The sequence below is a fragment of the Phaenicophaeus curvirostris genome, chromosome 4 (assembly GCF_032191515.1).
Source record: "Phaenicophaeus curvirostris isolate KB17595 chromosome 4, BPBGC_Pcur_1.0, whole genome shotgun sequence".
Taxonomy (NCBI): domain Eukaryota; kingdom Metazoa; phylum Chordata; class Aves; order Cuculiformes; family Cuculidae; genus Phaenicophaeus; species Phaenicophaeus curvirostris.
The window spans coordinates 31,651,843-31,673,339 of NC_091395.1; the positions used below are offsets into that span (position 1 = coordinate 31,651,843).

General features: G+C 40.4%; 1 protein-coding gene across 3 annotated transcripts in view; it reads right to left on the minus strand.

The window, feature by feature from the left end:
• SH3D19 (SH3 domain containing 19) overlaps positions 1 to 21,497 on the minus strand; it is a 90,519-nt gene that overhangs the window by 44,599 nt on the left and 24,423 nt on the right. For all 3 annotated transcript variants that reach the window (XM_069855705.1, XM_069855704.1, XM_069855706.1), the window contains one exon: positions 3,315 to 3,355. In XM_069855705.1, coding sequence (XP_069711806.1) covers positions 3,315 to 3,355 — 41 coding nt within the window. The remainder of the gene's footprint in view (positions 1 to 3,314; positions 3,356 to 21,497) is intronic.

A 21,497-nucleotide genomic window follows, 5' to 3' on the forward strand; every position in this document is an offset into this window, starting at 1 on the left:
GAGTGTTTTAAAAGCAAGTTTCATTTTGTATTAGATTGGATCCACAGCCTCAAATAGCCCAAGCCTCATGGGAAATCAAGCTCCAAATTTTTCTGATTATTTTATCTATCGTTCCCTTCCAGCAGCTGTGAGTAAACATGACCCTGCCAATTAATTCATAATTCAAGTTATTCTTCCCACTGTACAGCTGCTTAAGAATAAAGGCTATTCATTACAGTATTTCAAGGAGACCCTCACAAGTGAGCAAATACTCACTCCTCTTACCTACGAGGTAACACACCAGAAGAGCAGAAAGAATGGTCCCATGCAAGAGGCCGTACTTGCAGTATTTGCAATACCAAAGGTGTTACATGGCTGCAGAGGCCCTTCCTTGGGGAACACTAAAAGGATCAGGAAACCCTCAAGCCAAAACCAGAAGGAAAGTAGAAGTGGAAGTTCAAACTAGTTGGACTTCTTCATGCATCTCTGAATGAATGAAAATTGAAGTTTATCTCCTGAACTATTTCTTGGCACAAGGGGGAGGTCTTGTTCCTTTTCTTCTAGCTCTGTTTCTAGGCACCTCAGGGAAATGTTAGGTTGTCTGACATTAGAGCTAGGATGATTTAATGCTTGACTGTAGCTAAAAGAAATGGTGATACCCAATTCCCCTTCCAAACGTGGACTTCCATCTTCTCTTGAACAAACATCAGCACTCATACAACCCCATAGCAAGTGAGTTCAGAGTGTTAAGTAAAAAAATAACCACTTTCTGTACAGTTTTTGTTCATTTTATCTCCCTAGACCTGCTTGCCTTGGGCCCAGATCACTAGCAGCACAGGGGAAGGAATACGCCACCCCCAAGAGTGGTCTCTGTTTCTTGTTTCTGCTTCCCAGCTGCAGTTCTTCTTTGCGCAACTTCAGCAAGGGAACTGATCAAAAATAACCTAGAGGTGTGACAGGGATTCCTCTTCCCACCTCCAGAGAGGGTAAATACCCTCTTCACAGCTGACCAAACTGCTGGGCACCACAGAGGTTGGCATTGCTGCTGAATAAAATCTGCATAACTGCACCCCTAGAGCAAGCTTACAGTTTCACTCAAATTCTACAATAATGATTTATGAAGGCAATTTACTCCTTCCTACACCTTTACATGGGCTGTATGTTCCTGCCTCTGCACCATTCCCTGCATTATGCCAGCCTAAATGTTTGTGCAGATGGGGAGAGAATGAGGTCATGGAATTGATCGAGTTGGAAAAAAATGGGAGCCAAAAGAACCTAGGAAGCCCCCAAGCAAAACAAAACAAAAATGAAAAACAAACAAAGCCCACAGCCAGAAACAGCAGCAAAATTGCCAAATGGAAAGCCACAATCTTTAAGAGGATACAAGCTGTTACATATCCTTCCTTCAGCCACATATTTGCTTAGGACAGAATGATAATGGAAAAAGCTTGCAGGTTCTTCCACCATTTTAGGGCAACAGAATTGCTTGTGTAGCCTTGCTCCTTAAAGTCATGCTATTCTGAAAGAGGGAAGAAGCAAGCAAAAATATCATTCCCCTTTGCCTCACTACTGCAGCACTTGGCTTCCCTCTTTTTACTTTCTTTGGAATTCTTGTGTATGTTGCTGTCTCTGGTGTCAATTGAAATAGTTTCACCGATTTCAGTAGGAGCTGGATTTAGTGGTGTGTCCTGGTCTGAGATTATAATTAAAAATCCAGGGGTAACTTTTGAAGAGTAGATACTAGAAAAACTACTCCCAAGCATACCTCATGTTTACATTGGGCTCATTTTCCAAATTCTACTGAGCTGTCAAACACTTGAAACAAAATAACAGTGTCTTTCTGTCCAGAGTCCTAGGGGTGGCTGAAAGGAAAACAAATCCTCTCCCTCTTTGGCCACAAGACAAGGTGAGACTTAGCAACACAAAGTCGCATAAAGGTTGGAAAGTTGAAACCTTGCACATACCTATCATGTTTCTTGAAAATCAGAGGTAAACAGCTCACAGAAGCTGTGATTAAGAAAATGTTTGGAAAATAGACTTTTCCAGACAATACCATACTTTTTCCAGATTAATGTCAAGGGAGGGTTGGAATTCTTCAGGGTCCATTTTTAATTTGGGTCCATCTACAGGTATGGTTACTGCCATAAAAAGAACTATGGTTTAACATACAATGCCCTGATATGTGATGCCTTGATATGCAAATGGAGATTTTATTCTAGTTTATCATATGAATAATTCACATGGGACTTACATTTCATCACAGTTTTTTACATATTAGTATTTTAAAGTACAATGTTATTAAGTATGAGCCAGGGCTTCTTGACTAGAATTTGTTTTACTTGATTGTGCCTCCAAACAAAGTATTACTGGCTACTGTATTTTCAAAAACATACACATCAATTCCTTAGGGATCTTCTAGACAGTTTCTCAGTTAGATGAGGTACTGGGGCTTAGGCAGTGTGAATCAATTTCTGATTCCACCATAAAAGGCCCTCTGTGATCTGGTGGTCTCTGTTTTCCAGTTTGCTATCTATGGTAGCAACAGCATAGATAAAGTGCTGCATTTTAACTATAGCATCATGTAAGACTTGCTTGCAATAAAGCTTTCATGACCCCTTTGACTGCCTGCAACCTAATCCATGCTAATAAACCCCAAACTACTAGGTCCAGGAGGAACAAATCAGTACTACATACACCAATTTATTTTTCCCCATAGCAGAATCCTGAGGGTTGTTTCATTAATAGGAAACTGAAATCATAGACAGAAAGGAAATAAACACAAGAAAGAAATAGCATAAAATACTTCTAAAGATGCAATTAAAGAAATTGTCTGCCTAGAAATATCATAAGCAGGGAAAGAAGTGTTAAATGATGAACTCGGGAAAGAAACGTTTGGACTTTTACTCAAGGTTTACAAACATTTCATTGTTTTCCAAAATGAGCCTGGTTTGCGAGTGTAACCCTGTCACCAGTATGGCCAATGAGTAGTTGCTGCAGATTTCTACCAAAACAGAACAATCTTCCATTTTGTCAAGTGAACTAAAAATTGAGTCAGTAACCGAAGCTCTTCAGAGATGGACCCCATCTGTGCACAAATGCATAGTACATAAGTAAGAACATGTTAGTGATTGACAAGAAGGAACAGTCCATCAGCAAAGCAAAAAATATGGTTTAAGGTGAGACAAAAAAGAAAAAGAGTGAGAAAAAAATCACAGCCCCCCTAAAAGCCCACTAGCTACTTTCTTTCCACATATAAAGTTAACCAGTTACTAAAAACAAAGTTGTAGCAATCTTGCAATAATTTGATTCCCCCAAAAAAGGAAAAGTAGACTTACATCTCTTGATCGCTGCTCTTATGGATGACAAGGGTCCTTGGCTTAATGAAGAAAAAGAAAGAAAAGTAAAATTATAATTGATTAATGTCTCAAAGAGAAAAAAAGCTAAGTAACATCATGCAGAAATTCCCCATGTATTGTAAAAGGTTTGCCAAGTGCACTATTCCCCTAGGTTGTTATCTTACAGAAACTTGTCCAAAACTCCTGGAGTATACAATCATACCCAACCTCTTCTAATGAAAACCAGGTTATGGCTTAGCTGCAAGACTCTGTAAAAGTAGAAAGTCATTCTTTAAAATATGGTATTAATAACCCGCCACTTGTGCAAAGCTACAGAGGAATTTAAAAAAATCAACACACAACTACTTCAGAAAAAGACTTTTTTGCTATTTTTTCTTTTTAAACACAACAGGTATATAATACTTGTTGGTGAAAAGCCCCTGGAGGTGCTGAAGAGTCTTTTAAAGGCTGAAAATTAATAGACTATATCTGGCTTAAGTTAATACAATATCTTAATTATGACAGAAAAGTACACTAATCAAGACGTTTCTGGAAAATTGCCACCACAGCCTTCATCAGTGGTATAAGAGCAGGAATTTTAGTGCATGGAGGACATTAGCATGATAACACTACTCTCCTTCTATCTTCAACAGACGTGCAGCCCACCAACACTTGTCAGGGCTCAGTTTAGCTCCACATGCACTTCCAATGCAATTGCTGATGGCTGCAGTTACTCCAGTGGGGTGAAGAACAGAGGGATTTGGAGAAGAAAGAAACAGTCAAAAAGGATGTCGATGAAAAATGACCTCCTCTACAGCCATTCTGAAATCTAATTAAGACTAGAAATGAATGTTTCTCTAACTGAACTGTTTTCTGATATAGTTTGGCTAGTCTAGGATAAACAATGACTATTTGTCTGGCTTCAGAAACAGTTCAAATGTGGCTTGGCCCCTAACCACACAGCAAGCAAAGCTGTGTGAGAAAACATTTCTATCAGTCATATTTCACTGTGCATTTTCAGCAAAAAAAGGTTTCTGATCTTCCTTAAAATGCTCCACAATAATGTAGCCTTATCTTTTAAGAAACACTATTAGTGTAGCTTTTAGTATTTTCCTTATAGATGTACCCTAGACTCCTTTTTAAATTCCTTTTAACTCAAGTCTCTTTTTCTTTCAATGTTCATTTTCAAAGCTTTATTCTGCTTTCATTGCTATGAATAACTACCATCTCCAGGGTTTTATTTTAATCATATTTAGTATTAGACAAGACGGAGACTGAAGTCTGGTAACATGAATCTGAAATCTTCTGTAGTAGCAAAAACTTTCTATACTCAGAATTTAAGATTTACGGAAGTTTTACAGCAGGAAATTAGGAAATCTATAAAGTATGCATACTCAAGTATCAGCAAGAACCAAAAGAAACGAGTTAAGTCCTTTCTTCTGCCGGCAAGAACATTTTGACCCATTGCAATTTGCATCAGAATCTGATGAGCACTTTCAGATATGAGCAAGTATTTTGGGCTGGAAATCACAGGAGTCATCAAGTAGGCAAAAGTTCAAATTCTCCATACCGCATGAGGTCAAAAAGGGTATAGAAAAGATTTTAAAATCAAAGCGCCAGGAATAAAGAAGGAAAACCTTTCATGAAACCAACCTAGTGAAGTTAAAGTATGGATATATCAAAAGCAAGGTAGTTCAAGTTTGCAACTATCTGTGTAATTTAGAACCCAAGGTAACAGGGTTCTGCTAGAAAATTTATGATCTCACCTGCAAAACAAGCTGTTAGCAGATAGTTTTTCTTCTACTCTTTCCATTAACAGGTGGCACCCATCAACAAGCTTTTGGCAAAGTACTGCATTTCCTACCCCCAGGAGAGTCCGATTCACGTTTAACTTACAATTACACAAGCCCTTTAAAAACAGAAATAGGAATGGATGTAGAATTTCTTTTCTTTTCTTTTGCCTTGAAGCCCTGTAATGGAACTGAAGATTCCATAACTTTCTTACACACCAAACCCCAGTAATTTAAATAAGATATTGTTCTTGGGGCAGATTGTGATTTTGCCCCTACCTTATACTGAGCTAACCCCTCCCTGTTCCATAGCCAACAATTTCTGGTCTCTTGTCCTGTCTGGTGAAGAGAGACACGATAAGATTAATAATACCCTACTCTGCTCTATAGTTAATGACACATTTTCTCTCAAGCCATCCAGATAATTAACATAACCAAATCGAATTTAATTCACTTATTTGCTGAGGTAGAAGCTGTGGCAGTTCCTCTACTGTATGGAGTCCCTCTCTCTTTCCCACCTCCTCCTCCTCCTGTATGTAAGAAACAGCAATGAATCAGAGTGCACACAAGATCCCAATAAGAACATGTCAAGGTAAAATGAAGAGGGAAGAAGTTTAATCTGCATGGGACTTCTGATCCTGGTCCCAGCGTGACTTGCCTGACAGTCACATCACAGTGTAACAAGAACTAGCCCCTGAAGGTGGGGGACAGCAGCTCCTGTGTTGCCCTGCAACGTACATAAGCAAAGTCCAAACTCAGATTGCTGGCAGAAAACTGGGCAGACAGCAGGAAGTTTCAGAACATTAAAGACTGATAAACATAGCTCCAACACTAGCCCAGCCCTACCTAATATGGAATAAGTGAAGATGCAAACTATTCATCCCTGATACAATTTATCATGCAAGAGTTGACAACTAGAGCAACTCCTCTGACATCTGCAGATTTATCCCAGACCTTGCCCACTGTTAATTTGAAACACCAACTTTGTTTCATTTCCAGCTCAGGCAGCAACTTCCTTGAGCTTCACGTGCCAGCCCCTCAAAAGGCAGAACTAACCTACCTCTTTCAGGCCCTCTGGGCACCCAGACAAACTCACTCAATAGGTTCACAGGGGATCTGCAAGCTGCTAAGTGGTTGAGCACTTCAAGCTGTCAGCAATAGAGAAAGGTCCCACGGGTCACAATTTATGAAAGATAAAGAACCTGGAGTGGTGTGTTTGAAGATGCTAAACACCTACTCACTTTTCCTAGCAGGCTTTATCCTGGGTTTCAAGGACAGGTTTTCTAAATATAAACACTTGAGGAAAATACTTCAAAAGCTTCTTTTAGGTCTGTGTATTGCGGAAATAAAATTGCCACAAACTAGACTGGGCAAAGAGCTGCAAACTGTTTAGCAGACTAAGTTCACTCGCTGTGTATAAGCCATGGTCTCTCCCTCACTAGGGGCTCTGGTCAGGCACTTTTACTTGCACTGAGCAGTGTCTCTCAAACACAACTTCGGCTACTGTATTTCTCAAAGGCTTGCTCCTGCAGAGTGACACCTGACCTAACACAGCGACCATGTGAGGATGTGAGGACCTGAACAGTCCCCACAAAGCAGAGGAGGGGATCACAGAATCACAGAATAACCAGGTTGGAAGAGACCCACCGGATCACCGAGTCCAACCGTTCCTACCAAACACTAAACCATATCCCTCAGCACCTCGTCCACCCGTGCCTTAAACACCTCCAGGGAAGGTGACTCAACCACCTCCCTGGGCAGCCTGTTCCAGTGCCCAATGACCCTTTCTGTAAAGAAATTTTTCCTAACGTCTAGCCTAAACCTCCCCTGTCGGAGCTTGAGGCCATTCCCTCTTGTCCTGTCCCCTGTCACCTGGGAGAAGAGGCCAGCACCCTCCTCTCTACAACGTCCTTTCAGGTAGTTGTAGAGAGCAATGAGGTCACCCCTCAGCCTCCTCTTCTCCAGGCTAAACAACCCCAGCTCTCTCAGCCGCTCCTCATAAGGCCTGTTCTCCAGCCCTTTCACCAGCTTTGTTGCTCTTCTCTGGACTCTCTCCAGAGCCTCAACATGCTTCTTGTGGTGAGGGGCCCAGAACTGAACACAGTATTCGAGGAGCGGTCACACCAGTGCCGAGTACAGAGGGAGGATAACCTCCCTGGACCTGCTGGTCACGCCGTTTCTGATACAAGCCAAGATGCCATTGGCCTTCTTGGCCACCTGGGCACACTGCTGGCTCATATTCAGTCGGCTGTCAACCAACACCCCCAGGTCCCTCTCCTCCAGGCAGCTTTCTAGACAGACTTCTCCCAGTCTGTAGCACTGCGTAGGGTTGTTGTGCCCCAAGTGCAGGACCCGGCATTTGGCCTTGTTAAACCTCATGCCATTGGACTCTGCCCAGCGGTCCAGCCTGTTCAGATCCCTTTGCAGAGCCTCCCCACCCTCCAGCAGATCGACACTTCCACCCAGCTTAGTGTCATCCGCAAACTTGCTAAGGGTGCATTCGATGCCTTCATCCAGGTCATTGATGAAGACATTGAACAGGGCTGGACCCAGCACTGAGCCCTGGGGAACCCCACTTGTCACTGGCCTCCAGCTGGATTTCACACCATTTACCACCACTCTCTGGGCCCGGCCATCCAACCAGTTTTCCACCCAGGAGAGTGTGCGCCTGTCCAGCCCAGAGGCTGACAGTTTCTCAAGCAGAACGCTGTGAGAAACTGTGTCAAAGGCTTTGCTGAAGTCCAGGAAGACCACATCCACAGCCTTTCCCTCATCCAGTAGCCGGGTCACTTTGTCATAGAAGGCGATCAGGTTAGTCTGGCAAGACCTGCCTTTTGTGAACCCATGTTGACTGGGCCTGATCACCCGGTTCTCTTGCATGTGCTTCATGATAGCACTCAAGATCACCTGTTCCATGACTTTCCCTGGCACTGAGGTCAGACTGACAGGCCTGTAGTTTCCTGGGTCCTCCCTGCGGCCCTTTTTGTAGATGGGCACAACATCAGCCAGCCTCCAGTCCAGTGGGACTTCCCCAGTCTTCCAGGACTGTTGGAAGATGATGGAAAGGGGTTTGGCCAGCACATCCGCCAGCTCCTTCAGTACCCTAGGGTGAATCCCGTCCGGCCCCATAGACTTGTGACTGTCCAGTCGGGCTAGCAAGGCTCTGACCACCTCCTCTTGGATCATGGGAGCCTCATTTTGCTCCTCTAGCTCCTGGGTTTGTACACAGGCGGAACGACCCTCCTTACGACTAAAGACTGGATGTGCTGTTCAAGCAGAATAAAGCTCAAATCACCCAGGCATCTCCAAGAGAGCAGGCAGGGATTTGTGTGTGCGAAGAGTAGGACGGCATTCAAGTCACATGTCATCCAAACAAAGAAGCCAAGAAGTTCTGTGCTAACCCCTGCCTTTTTGCCATTTCGGGAGAGGCAGTGGCTCCAGCACAGCTGAGGGCATCTCATGCACACATTTCCACCAGCTGGCTGATGATGAGCCAGCTCTGCTCTGGAGCGCAAACAGCGGCTCTATCTGCCTCTGGAGAGCACAGGCAGTACTAGGTTGTGACTGTTCCCTTCTGCCTGTGAGTACAACTGTAAACATTTAGCCGGGGGTCTCCCCAGGCTCTCTACAACCTTCTGCCCTAAGGGTTTTAGCACTGCTTCTGCACCAGTCTCCTGTTCTGTGGCTTGCATGGGATTCTCAGCAGGAATCAAGCAATTCTCCACAATGCCTGCTCCCTTTCTCTGAACTGGGACCTTTGGATTCTTTGTCTAAACTGACATAACAATGAATATTCTACAGGAAAACCGATTCTGTTTCTTTCGTACATGAGTTGATATACATAAAATCGGGGGAGGGAAGGCAGAGGAGAATGAAAAAGAATGATCACTTGTTCTAAAAAATTAATAAACTGAAGCATGTGCTGCAAAGGCTCAAAATTTTCTTTCACATCATGTTACCCAAATTGGAAATTACTTTTAGTACCAGTCTTTAGGTTCACATATCTGTGTAAAGGCTTTTCAACATATTTTTAATTGTGATGGTTACTGACCCTGTCTTACACAAACACAGAGTAAAAAAAAAAAAAAGTTAAATATTGCTATTTTTAATGTACTGAGACTTCTTGGAACGTAAGAATTTTTAAATAGCTGATGTTGAAATTATTGCGAGGCAAAACACTTGTGTAATAATAGGCATTATATATTCCTTTCAGTTACTTAAGAAATCATGCCACCTTCATTACAGCCTGTGCACTACAATATAACATTTTTACAACTTATTAGAAAATCACTGATAAATCACAAAATGTTTAAAATGACACCTAAACTATTTCATTGCAGACTGAGACACAGAAAGATGTTAGTTTTTTATAGTTAAATTAAGGGTGGTACAAAAGATCAGATTTACCACAACCCTGATGGGAGGCCAAAACCAGACTTATTAGTTTGATCAAAAAGTACCCAAAGTTAGAAAAGAAGAGTCAGGAACCCTATCTTCCTGACATTGATGCAATAGACAGAATAGTGTTAATCCTGTGGATTAAGTGAATCTACGCTGAAAATGTATTGATCCACAGTGATCAGCCTCTTCAATGCCTCAACTGTAGAGGACTCCCAGTCCTCCACTGATGTGTGTAAATCAGATTACGTGACACACAGACTCCAGCTGCAGTTTCCCCGTAAGTGTAAGATAAACAAAGACTGTGCAGCCAGCAGTCCCACTTTCTCCATGCTCACCACTTCCACCAGACCTCTGTGTTGGTGCTGACATGGTCACAAGTCTGCTGGAGAAGCCATGTGATTCTGTAAACAAACTACCACATTCCAAACATCCCCTTTAGCTTTCACCTAGGCAGACTGACAGCTCCAGCTGGCTGCAGAGCAACACAAGCGCCAGGATGACACTGGAGAAGTGGTGGAGCTGACAGCTGGGGAGGCTAGTGCCCATCTTTGGGGTAAGCAGCTCAGCCTGTACTCACAAACCCAAACCTTAAATCCATGACTCTGCACCTAATCTGAAAGCAAATCACCAAATGCTGTCTTTGTCTCAGGTCAACTGTTCTCCTCACCCCCTGGTATGAGTTAACCCATTTCCCTCCCACCCTGTTAGTGTTGGTCTTCCAGATTGGCTCCCTGGGAGATCAGACAAGTATCAGAAAAAAACAGCTGCCAGCAGCCTGGCACCACAGTGGCCCCTCTGTAAAATTAACACGTCTTATGAAAAATTGTGGGGTATTGTCATGGCCCTGTGAGTACAGAAGGCTAATAAAGATCCAGTCACCTAAGAAACCACATGCTCAATAGTACAGATGTAGTCAGCTAGGAAATCAGACTCTCCTTGGTACAACTTAACTTCTCTCTTAGGTCCAGCCCCAAAACTAAGAAATTCTGAATCAGTAATTAAATCCAGTGACAATTCAGTCCTCATCACTATGCTGAGGGTGTCTGCTTCTGCATCACTTAATGAATGCCACAACTGCGACTTCCCACTGTCTGGACAAGTGAGGATGTAGTTAAGAAGCAGCTAAAATCCAGCTGCTCAGCTAATTAAAACAGCTCACATTAATCAGCATAGGAAAGTCCTTTCAGGAATTGCTTTCTAGTAGTTTCTTCAACCCCTTATTACATATTCATGTGCTTGTCACTGTCATACTTGGGGATCATATTTTAGCAACCGAACCTTCAATTTTAAGGCAGAGCAGAGGCAGGAAGTCAAAGCAGATCATGGCAGCAGATAATAACATTTCACACTCCGATTCTCACAGCAAAATAGAAGTCATGAGGTTGCAACAGCTTCCCCACTTAATGATGCCCAGCTTAGATCCTGAAGCTGAAACACCTCCCAGATTTTTTGTGACTCTGAGTCACTCAGCTAGTGTATACCCTGAATTAACACTTTCCTGACCCAAAGCAACAGACATGCTAGATGATACACTTCCCCTAGCATTTTCTTTCAGGCCACAACCTGAGCTTAACTGCAACTTGCCCCTGAAGATGACTGGACGAATATGCACATTCCAGAAAGGCAAATCCTCAGAGCATGCATGAAGTTATTCTCAGTCTTCATTGTATATTTTCTGATTTCAGCTCCCAATAAAATGTATGTTACAAGAATGGACATATCTGCTTATTTGCAGAAGAAGAGTTTGGCCCTACTGTAACAGCTGAGAAGATTCTTCTCTGTGTCACCTATCAACACATTTTTACTTATTGTTGTGATAAGCCTAGTAATATGTTTTGATTAAAATTACTAAATAGTATTTATGCTTTAATGACAACTTAACTTTGGTAGTAAATATTTCTAGCAGTAGAAAGTCACTATAATTTTAATAATAGCATAACAGCAGTGTAGCACAGCAGATGTAAATTCAAGTATCATTGAACTGGCATAGTGATGGTAACAGGATATTTTGGCCCAGCCAGCAATATATTCAGACACAGAAGTAAGGGTTAAAAACTGAAGGTAAGAACCAACTCTTTCAGGTAAGAGAACTTAGCTGTAAACTGCAGCTGCTTCTGATGGAAATTCTTTACTATTAAAGTCCACATAGTTTCTGCATTAGCAAATGGGAAAAGATGACAATGCCCTACTTCTACAGTTAAACAATGCAAACCAAAACTTGTTCCTGAAGAATGGTTCTTTGGCTCAATTATTTACAGTAACATTTCAGTCACTAAATCAAAGCCCTCTCTAGCCACTGACGGGACATTTTGCTTGCTTTATACATCTCTGTATATCAAATACAATCTGGTGGCTGAATGAGCACGAGAACCTTTATAATTGACATCACAGATGAATAAAACCTAGCTTAATCATGCAGGATGAGCAGGACAAAGGCATAAAGAAAACCCATTGATCTGGATCCACAGGTATCAAGATATCTTTACTGGGATTTACCTATTATGAAGTATGGATATTAGATATGCTTTAAATAGTGTGTGTACTTCATAGAACTTATAAGTATAGTGTAAAGGTAATCTTTAAAGTTTTGTAAAGGAGGAAAGAGGTATGTGAATGCCTCCATGTGACTAGAAGCATTAACAATGACTACTAATAAAAGAAATAACATGTTGATTTACAATGAGTATTTTCAATTCCTATCAAACCAGATACATCCAAATAAACAAAAAAAAAAGAATAGGAGAGGTGGGGGAAAATCACCCAAAGTGGTCAAAAGATGGGTGTATTTTCAGCTGGGCTTTTGAAACCACAGGGGCTGAGAAGTTTAGGAATAGAAATACAAAAGAACATAGCTCCAGAGAGGAACAAATAGGAACAAAAGGGTGTTGACAGCAAGGGCAGAACACAACAGGATGCAGAGGTTTCATGAGCTGATAGTGAAGACTCTGGAGAAGAGTGCTCATGTGTTTACAAGCACACAGACTTCAAAGATTTCAGAGCAGCAATCAAACCAAGGGTATGAGGTATTGGTGTTTCTTATTTTGCCTAGATCTGTCCGTTTCTTATGTAAAAATAATCTGTAATATATAGGCATGTTTGCTTCAACTATTGTTCATCTGCTGAGGAGGACACCAGCGCATGTATGAGGAAGGAGTTCCCAGGGAATCTTCAGGAAACATAAGGCCTCCCACAGATGGATAATTCGAGTCTCACTTCCAAAGGACAGTACCAAATAGCTTCTACACTCAGCAGTTAAGATCCTGCCTAGTCAGAAATTAAGAGCACATGATTCCAGCTTTGTAATCTAAAAACCAGCTCGCTTTATATTAAGAATGTGAAATTCAACTGCAGCCACAGAACCAGGCTAGGAGAAGTGTTCAATGCTGGTGGGACCTCAGAACCAAAACATCATTTGAGTACCTTTTAGAATTTCAAAGTACAACAACAGCCAACATCGAACTCTTTTGACAAGTCCCATAGGATTCCCATACTCCTTAAGCTTAATTCAATTTCTTTGTTGACCATCAGCGTCAAACAAGCAGCATAAATGTACGAGAATGTAAGCTTTAGCTGAGTGAGGAAAGAAAAGGAATTTAATCAGTTTTAATTATAGATACATGTTGAGAGTAAAGACATTTGTTGTGAAGGGACAGTCTATAGAACAGATGTATTAATACATAGGTATCAAATACAGTGAAGTCTTAACTCAGCACTTAAAAACAAGAAAAAACATTTTTACACTGTAAATGTGAATCAGCAGCCAAAAAATTGTGTGTAAGAATATTACAAGATCATCCTTACAAAGAAAGAAAGTGGCTTCAAACTGGCCATTTTATAAATAAATAATTAACAAGCAGCAGAAACATTTCTTTTGAACCCTGCCACGTTAAAGCCTCATAAAAGTAAAACCATCTCCATGCGTGATCACATCTTGTTCCAATGGACTGTTGAGTCACCCAGTTACACCCTACAGTACATGAAGTCCATAAACTTGTAACCATGGCCCTTACGGAATGCGCAGTGCACAGAAATTGTAAAGTAAAATCTCAAAACCACACCCTTCACCAGACCTGTCTTTCCAGACAGCTCAGTTCAGAGAAATGGCATGTTTGCCTACTCTTGCCCTTCCTTCAAAAGCACTGAAATGCTTTTCTCCTATACCACAGATATAGGCAAGAGCTTTTGGTTACAAAATACAGAAAATGATTCCTCAGAAAATTGCACTACATAACATCAAAGGATACATTCATACATTTGTAAACATACAACACTTACCTCTAAGTTTAAATATATTACCTTAAACTGCAGTCCTTTTTATCCATTCACAAATATCTATGAACTCTGAGATTAAGGTCAACCATTCCCAAAAGACAGGCATCAAAAAACATTTTTTCAAGTCTTGTAATTATGATTCTACAGGCATGTACTAGGTACGGTATGGCATGTAGGTAAAGGTAATACCTTTGCTGGCCCAAGTTGGGGAAAAACAGCTGAGTTTTTAGATACTCAAAAACTTTTCTAAGGGTGAAAGAGAAGCACCAACTATCAAAGCCATACAGATTTTTGAAATCAAACCTACACCTCCAAAATCTGCATCTATCCCAAACACACTGCAAACCTCTGACAGGCAAGCACATCACTGAATTTGCTGTAAGAACACTCAAAACACCTACCTCAATAACCAACAGAAGACCTTTACCCACTAAGAACACTTCTTCAGTAAAACAAATCTCATCTTTGAGCAAGTCACCATGCAAATGTATTACAAGACAAGAAGAACTTCCTCCATCCTCACTGAGTCATATACCCTGGTTATACAACATCATAGCCCTCAAATTTTATGGCAAATCAATAAACATTGCAGCCTCTAATAGATGGTTATAGTTTGGAAGAAATAATCACTATCATCACTTTTCTCCACTCAACTAAATTTAGCTTCTGAAACAAACACCTTGTAGAACAGATTGAATCGGACCTTACTGGTCATAAGAAATACCTTGCCAAAATATTTCACAGCCATGGAAATCAATGACCCTCCCTAGCTCATAAAAATCCCCCAAACACATAGCTCCTTCATACGCTCTTCCATCATATTGCCATATGCCACAACATAAATTAGGCAGAGGAAATTAAAAGCCACAAAGTATCAGGTTTGGTTTACTCAGGTGATTGCAAGAACAGAAAAAACAGGGACCAGTGTGGCTCCCCTTCTTTCATAAACAACCACTTCATCTTTGACTCTTGATCCCAAGCCTTTACAAAGACAGGCTTAGAATATATATTTATTTATTTGTTTGTTTGTTTGTTTTGGTAAATCATCAGTGCAGCTTAAAGGCTCCAGATTCGGATAACAAAAGAGTAGTTTCTCTAACCCCAAGTCTCAGCAATACCCTTAACTGCACACAAGCAGTAAATCGTTGGTGGTGGTCTCAGCCTGCCAAGAACCTTATCCTCCCCTCCCCTTGCCAACCTGCCTCTAGGCCTCCAAAAAGTAATAGTGACCTTTTCTTAACACTGCTTAATTGATTAACATCGGGCATTTTAACTTCATCAAGAAGCAGCAGAGCTACAGGGAATGACAGCTCAGTCTTTTGCACTATGAGAAGAAGGCGGCATTACATAAAACTGGCAGACACCAAGTTTCGAAGAGTCAAAGAGATTTTTCAGCATGGAACATAAGGTTAAGCTGTGGGTGCTAAAAGTGCATACAAATTCAAAAAAACCCAAAGAAATCCCACTGAGAGCTATTATAATAAATACAAAGCATCACCTCTCTCAGAGGCCCCAGGCCACACAAATCTGGATGCAAATAGAATGCATTGATACTTCCCCATGTACACTTATTTTAACCTTATCTTCTCCCTTAGGCCTCCACTTAATACATAAGCAAAGACATAGGTGGACTTTGGGTCTACTCCACAAAGGCCATTTTTACACCCTTAGTTGTCTTTCAGGATGGAAGAAGGTTGCATCTCTGAAAGCTTTGCTCTTTTTTCCAGTTACTTCAGCTATTCTAATAAGATAAAACTTAAGAGAAAAGGACAAATCATGGGTTGTTTACTTTTCAAAGGCATATGAAAACACTGATTTTTTTTTTAATGTGAAAATAATCTTGGCAATTTCTATTTTATGCCCTCCAAGAATATTAATGACTTTGTTTTATATTGCCATTCAAGTACATCTGTATTACACTAAGCAAAATACCTGTGTAGCATCTACAGCAAGGCAGTTACCACACTACAAAACGCATTTTGTCAATTCAATTACTAACAGACATCTTTTACAAAACCTACAAAAGACAGTATGGGAACAGTAATTAAAGGAAATACAGAGAACCATGTCGTTATTTCAGATCTGTTCTAGATGCAAAAAAAACCCAAAACAAACCTGTTATTCACAGAAAGCATTGCCCACACAGTAAAATGTTCATTTACCAGAACACACTTCCTTGTCAACAGCCTAAGAAGTAAGAAGATAGGGGGAAGTGATGCAATCTTATGTCCTATACACCACTATGGTGTGGGAAGAAAGCCTCTCCTGCAGCTGTTTTTACTGTACTTGTCACATGATATTGCCTTCTTCCTTCCTACCTGCTCAACCTTCACCCTTCAGGAGCACCACGTGCTTTTTGCTAATCATGGACCTAGTATTTTAGAAGAGGCAGTGGAAACGACATAATAGAACAACACAATTGTCTTAAAAGCAGTTGCCCAAACCAAACAGAATTCTTGGGAGAGGAGGGAAACTTCCTGAACTGGTCCAATCATAAAATTATATTAGGACTGTATTAATACTGATATGCTGGTGTATGAGGAGATGGGGAAGCAGAAGTCCAGATAACAGGGAATAGAAGAATTATAAGAGTAAGCCCAAAGCTATTTCTTTCCACTTAGCATTTATTCAAAGGAAAAAAATTGCTTAATATAACATGAGATCACTGAGGTACTCCTTTTGCTTGAACAGGATATTATGTGGTAGATCAAAAGACAGATTTAACAAAGTAATCATTATTTGTGGTTGGAACATTATGATTAGATTTGGACCTTCTCAGTAATTACAAGTCAGCCTTTATCTCAAGCCTCAGGAGATGGGCATGTTCAGTACACCCACAACAAATGACAAGCCTCTCTTAACAAGTCTCCCAAGATCAAGAGGTGGGTATGCATACCTATAAAGACCATACTTACACAAATAATTTCCAGTTTTAGGGTTGTGTAGCCTAATTCCAGTCTTCTGTAGGACCTGCCTGGGACCTCTGCCTTGGTTGTAGCCTCCAAGGGAATGGGCAACATGACTTTTTGTACCACTGAATCTTGATTCTCTTCCTGAAGCTGAAGTAGTTTGAAACAGATGCAAAAGCAGCTCACCCTTGTCTGCGCTAAGGGCTAGTACTAGCTTAGTTGAGCCTGTAGTTTTTCTGAGATGGCCAAAACTAGGACAAATCTTGTATGTAAACATGAACTAAATTCAAATGATGATACTTGCACTGAGCAAAATACCACTTTTGAAAAGAGAAATTTTGCAGCAAAACCAGAAATGCAAGGTCTCACAAATGACAGGAGCAAAGACAAAAGTACAGCTGTGCAAACTGCACAGCAAGCATTAGAAAGAAATACAGGAAGAAGGAAGAAACTATCAATGTGACAGGACTCACTAGGAGTATTTCCCACCCCCATGCAGTGAGGATGCAACTGTAACATGCTTTGAAAGGGTACTTGATCTATCATTTCAATGTTCAACCTGTCAAATCAGATGCTACTTAAGGTAACTGACTACCTACACTAGAATGATCTACAGACACTGAAGAGTAACTAACAATGAAATGACAAAGTAGGTGAGCAGTACGGAAAGAAAAGAAGTAAAAAAGGGAACTAGTAATAATCTCTTAACTCTTGTGCACATCAGAGTAAGAGGCCATGGAAACCAGCATAATAAAACCGCAAACCGACCTCTCCCACTCAAATCCCAGAGGAGAAGGAAAATGTAGATACTGACCTAAGCCTAGATAGAAACCTACACAAATCCTTCAGGAAATAAACCAAAGCTTAAACATCAGCTCCAGCATTATTAACTTATTTTTATTAAATTTAAATTATTTCAGAGAGAACTGAACTACCACTACTACCACTGCTGCTACTTCTGAGCTGGAAGGTTACAACCTACAGATTCTGCCTCCTCAGCCTTGATACACATCCCATAGGCTCCCCCTAGCAGCTACTCCTCCTTCTCTCACTTTCTTTGAGACCATTATAAATACATTTGGAAATAATTCTCTTCCCGCTCTCCTTCTCATCTGCTAGATTGATTTCTTGTACATTTTGTCATTGAAATATCTTTGGGGGAAAAAAAAAGAATAATCAAACATGCAGTATTATAACCATGACTGATTAATCTGGCCCAGCACATGTTACTTATAAACAGAGAATTCCAGTTCTCCCCACAGCTTCCATCCACCTCAGAGCAGGGTTAAAAGACAAAGCCATACGGTTGTTTTTAAGAGCTTTATTGCCATTTTATAAGGAAAAATTGAATTATTCTCAAAATTTCTTTTAAAAGGAAAGCTCCATGATGTGCAATTGTGTGCTTCCGCAAACCACCTTTAAGGTCTATTACAGTTGTTTATGCCCCAGACAATTCTCTTAATGCACAAGAGGAGTGACCTTGTATCTGGTCCTTGGTAGCATCTACAGGAGTCTTCTCTGAAAGGTGATGGGAGACTAAACTTGTTCATGTACACAAGATGTCCAAAGGAGCACTGAAATGTAGTTAGGAAGGAGAGTGAAACCTTTTCTCTTTACTATTTCCACAGCTATCTTATTCTCAGTATTACTTTCCATTATGAATTAGCATAAGCACTGGAGAGCAGCCCAGACAACAGAAAGAGTTGTTCAGGGCACCAAAGCAAACAGTTTTTCAAAATTGCCTTTGCAGAAACCAGGAACAGAGTTCACTTTTATTAAAACAAAACCTTCTTCTCTGTTTAGGAAATAGGAATCTGGAAGACTGGCTAGGATGTACCCTTCGCAATAACGTTTTACCACTATCTGTGAAATGAATAGCCAAAAATCCCTAATGCAACAGTGATGAACTGACAGCATTAAAAAATGCTAGCAGCAACAGGCTCTAGATATCCACACAATCCCTAATTGCCAACAACTGAGATGAGCGCTTTTGCCTTCAATTCCTTTGCTTCACCTGTAAATTTTTTTTCCTCATTTACAGATAAGTATACACTCAGCAGGGAAAATTAACAATAAATTAAACATAATTATTTATTGCAGCAAAGAAGCTGTCAAAGAAATATGCTGCATAAAATTGCTCCAGCTTATTCTACTCCCGGGAGGACATTCATAGCACGTGATGTTGACCAGAAACTCATGATAAAAAAAAGAAAGACACATAAGCAGATTCCAATCTCAAGTTTCACCAGTTTAAATCCACACTTCATCAGTCAGATTGCACCACACTACAAGTCTGTGAGCCCAAAAATTAGCTCTCAGAATGAAAAAAATTGAGTCACATGATCCTACTTTTTAGATACCAACAACAAAAATCACAATACTGAGCCTCTGCTTCTAGCTCCGTCATTGATTTATTGTGCAACTTGCAAGAAATCACTCTGCCCTCCTCTGCTGAACCTGCTTCATCTGTAAAGTGGAGAGAGTAATTTTTTCCTCTGAAGCGCCAGCCTTCTGATCCAACTGACCACATGAGGGCCGATAACAGCCCAAAGGAGGCAAGGAGACTCTTCCTTCTGCAGTGGCACAGGCTTAGGTCAGCTCAAGAAAACTGGGAAACTGTACTCAAGGGTTTAGGAATGAGACTAGACACTTTTTATTATATCAACTTCTGACCTACTGGGAGTGTACGAAATCAGGACCTTCCTCTTTTCACAACCTAGAAGTATACTTACACCAAAAGTAACACACTACTCCCTAGCCTTAAAAATCATAAAAGCTAAACAAAGGATGAGAATGCAACAGTAAAACAAGTGTCATCCCCCAATATTCATTCTTTCTTCCACACAAAACTCTTGCCTTCCAGATGGACTGTCAGCAAGGTTCAAAGCCTCACACTTCAGATCTGTATTACAGCCTGAAACACTGTCTGGATGGGGAAAAGCCTGAAAATTTCCTCTGTATGGAACACCTGTTTGACAAGGTAACACAGACATTGCTAGTAGACAATACAAGGCTTCTGAATGACAGCAACAAAAAACTGTATTTCAGGACGTTTGTAGGAATGAATCTGGTCCCTCTGGGTATTATGTAGTCCAGTGTTTGAACTAAAGAACTAGATTTAGACTGGCTTTTTCAACATCTCTCTCGCAGCATTATAATTTCGAAACTGAATTAATATGAAACAGACAAGCAGCCTTTAAGTGAGTAGGAAATAAGTGGACCCAATCTCTCTCTCCTGGGAGTTTTTCAAGACTTGGCTAGAAAGCCTGACTTAGCGTTAGCATCTTCCCACTATGAACAAGATGTTGAACTACATAACCTGCAGAGGTCCCTTCCCACCAACATTTCCACCATTCTCTGATTTCTCAGTACAGAAGCAGCAGTTAATGTGGAGAGACTTCTGATTCTGTCTGTCTGACTAAGGCATGATGGAGAAGCAGAGGTCTTCACCAGGGTTACAAGAGTGCCTCTCACCTTTTCCATTGCCCAATTCTAGTAGAGCAGTCTGGATTTTAAATTTACCCAAAACACACAAAATCTGTTAATTTGCCTATAAAATTAGCAGCGACATTACTATTGAGAACAAAAAACCCTCAAGTTGTTATATGCACAGATGTCATCAGCAATTTGTGAGAAGCTTCAAACTAGGATCCCAGGCTTCAGCGATTAGGAGGTAGCATAATTTCTGTGGCAGAAGGAAGGACTCTCATATTCCCCTTCAGATATGCAAAGCTGGAATTATTAAATGACTGACTGCAGATGGACTGTAATGGTTACAACACAGAAAATCCTGTTACTGTCTGTTTTCTCAAGATCTCAAAAGCATATTGATTTGTAAAAGCACACTGGTTTAACTATAAAGTGAGGACAGTTCCACTATGTTCTCTGGCCTTGACTTAAGACTCCCTTCAAGCTTTGTTAAAGGCTTAAGATCTTAGTTAAAATTATTTATTTGAGGTTTCACAGATGATCTGGGAAAACACATTCTTAAGATACAGTCAGATCACTACTGTAGTATTTATTAAACACAATTTCACAAGATCAACATTATATAGTAGAAGAAATGTAAGTGCAGAGAAGCTTTCACTAATGGAACTCTGCTACATAAAAAACCTAAACCCAAAGTAAGATACAAAATACCATTCATAAAAATGATAGCTTGATTTACTAGATGCTCACTAAAGGGATCTGTAGCCCCTTTGATCAGCCACTTCAAGTGCTAAATTATAAACAACAAAAAGGAGGGTTGTGTCTATTTGTATTGCTGACTTGATGTATTTCAAATAAAAAAGCCCAATTTAGTTCAATCAAATGAAGGCAACCATAAAAGAACTTTAACACATTACTATTAGCAGGCAGACTATATGCCAGTTAAACCTAGAATCTTTTTCTAGAAATGAACTAATTATTTTCTTCCTCTTCCCCATTTTGAGGGCAAGCTTTTACAGCAGACTCCTAGATTAAAAATCAACATTTCCTACTTGACTTCAAGTGATTGATATACTGTTGCTGTGTTTAGCTACCTTCATCTTCTCAGCCTCAAGGTCAAGGCAACTACAATGAATTACATTGCATTAAAAGACTGTATTTCAGGATTTTTTGATCCATAATCTTTATCCCAAAGGAAAAAAAAAAAGGCATAATGAAATTAATCCAGTTCCTTCTATGAGCTTTACTCAAGTTCATGGATTAACTACAAATATGTGGATGCCTGAAATCTTTTATTCTATTACTATCATAATTTTCAGTTTGAAAACATTTAGAGACATAGACTAAAGGGTCTGCTTCTTTTGATTAAACTGACCTGTGTT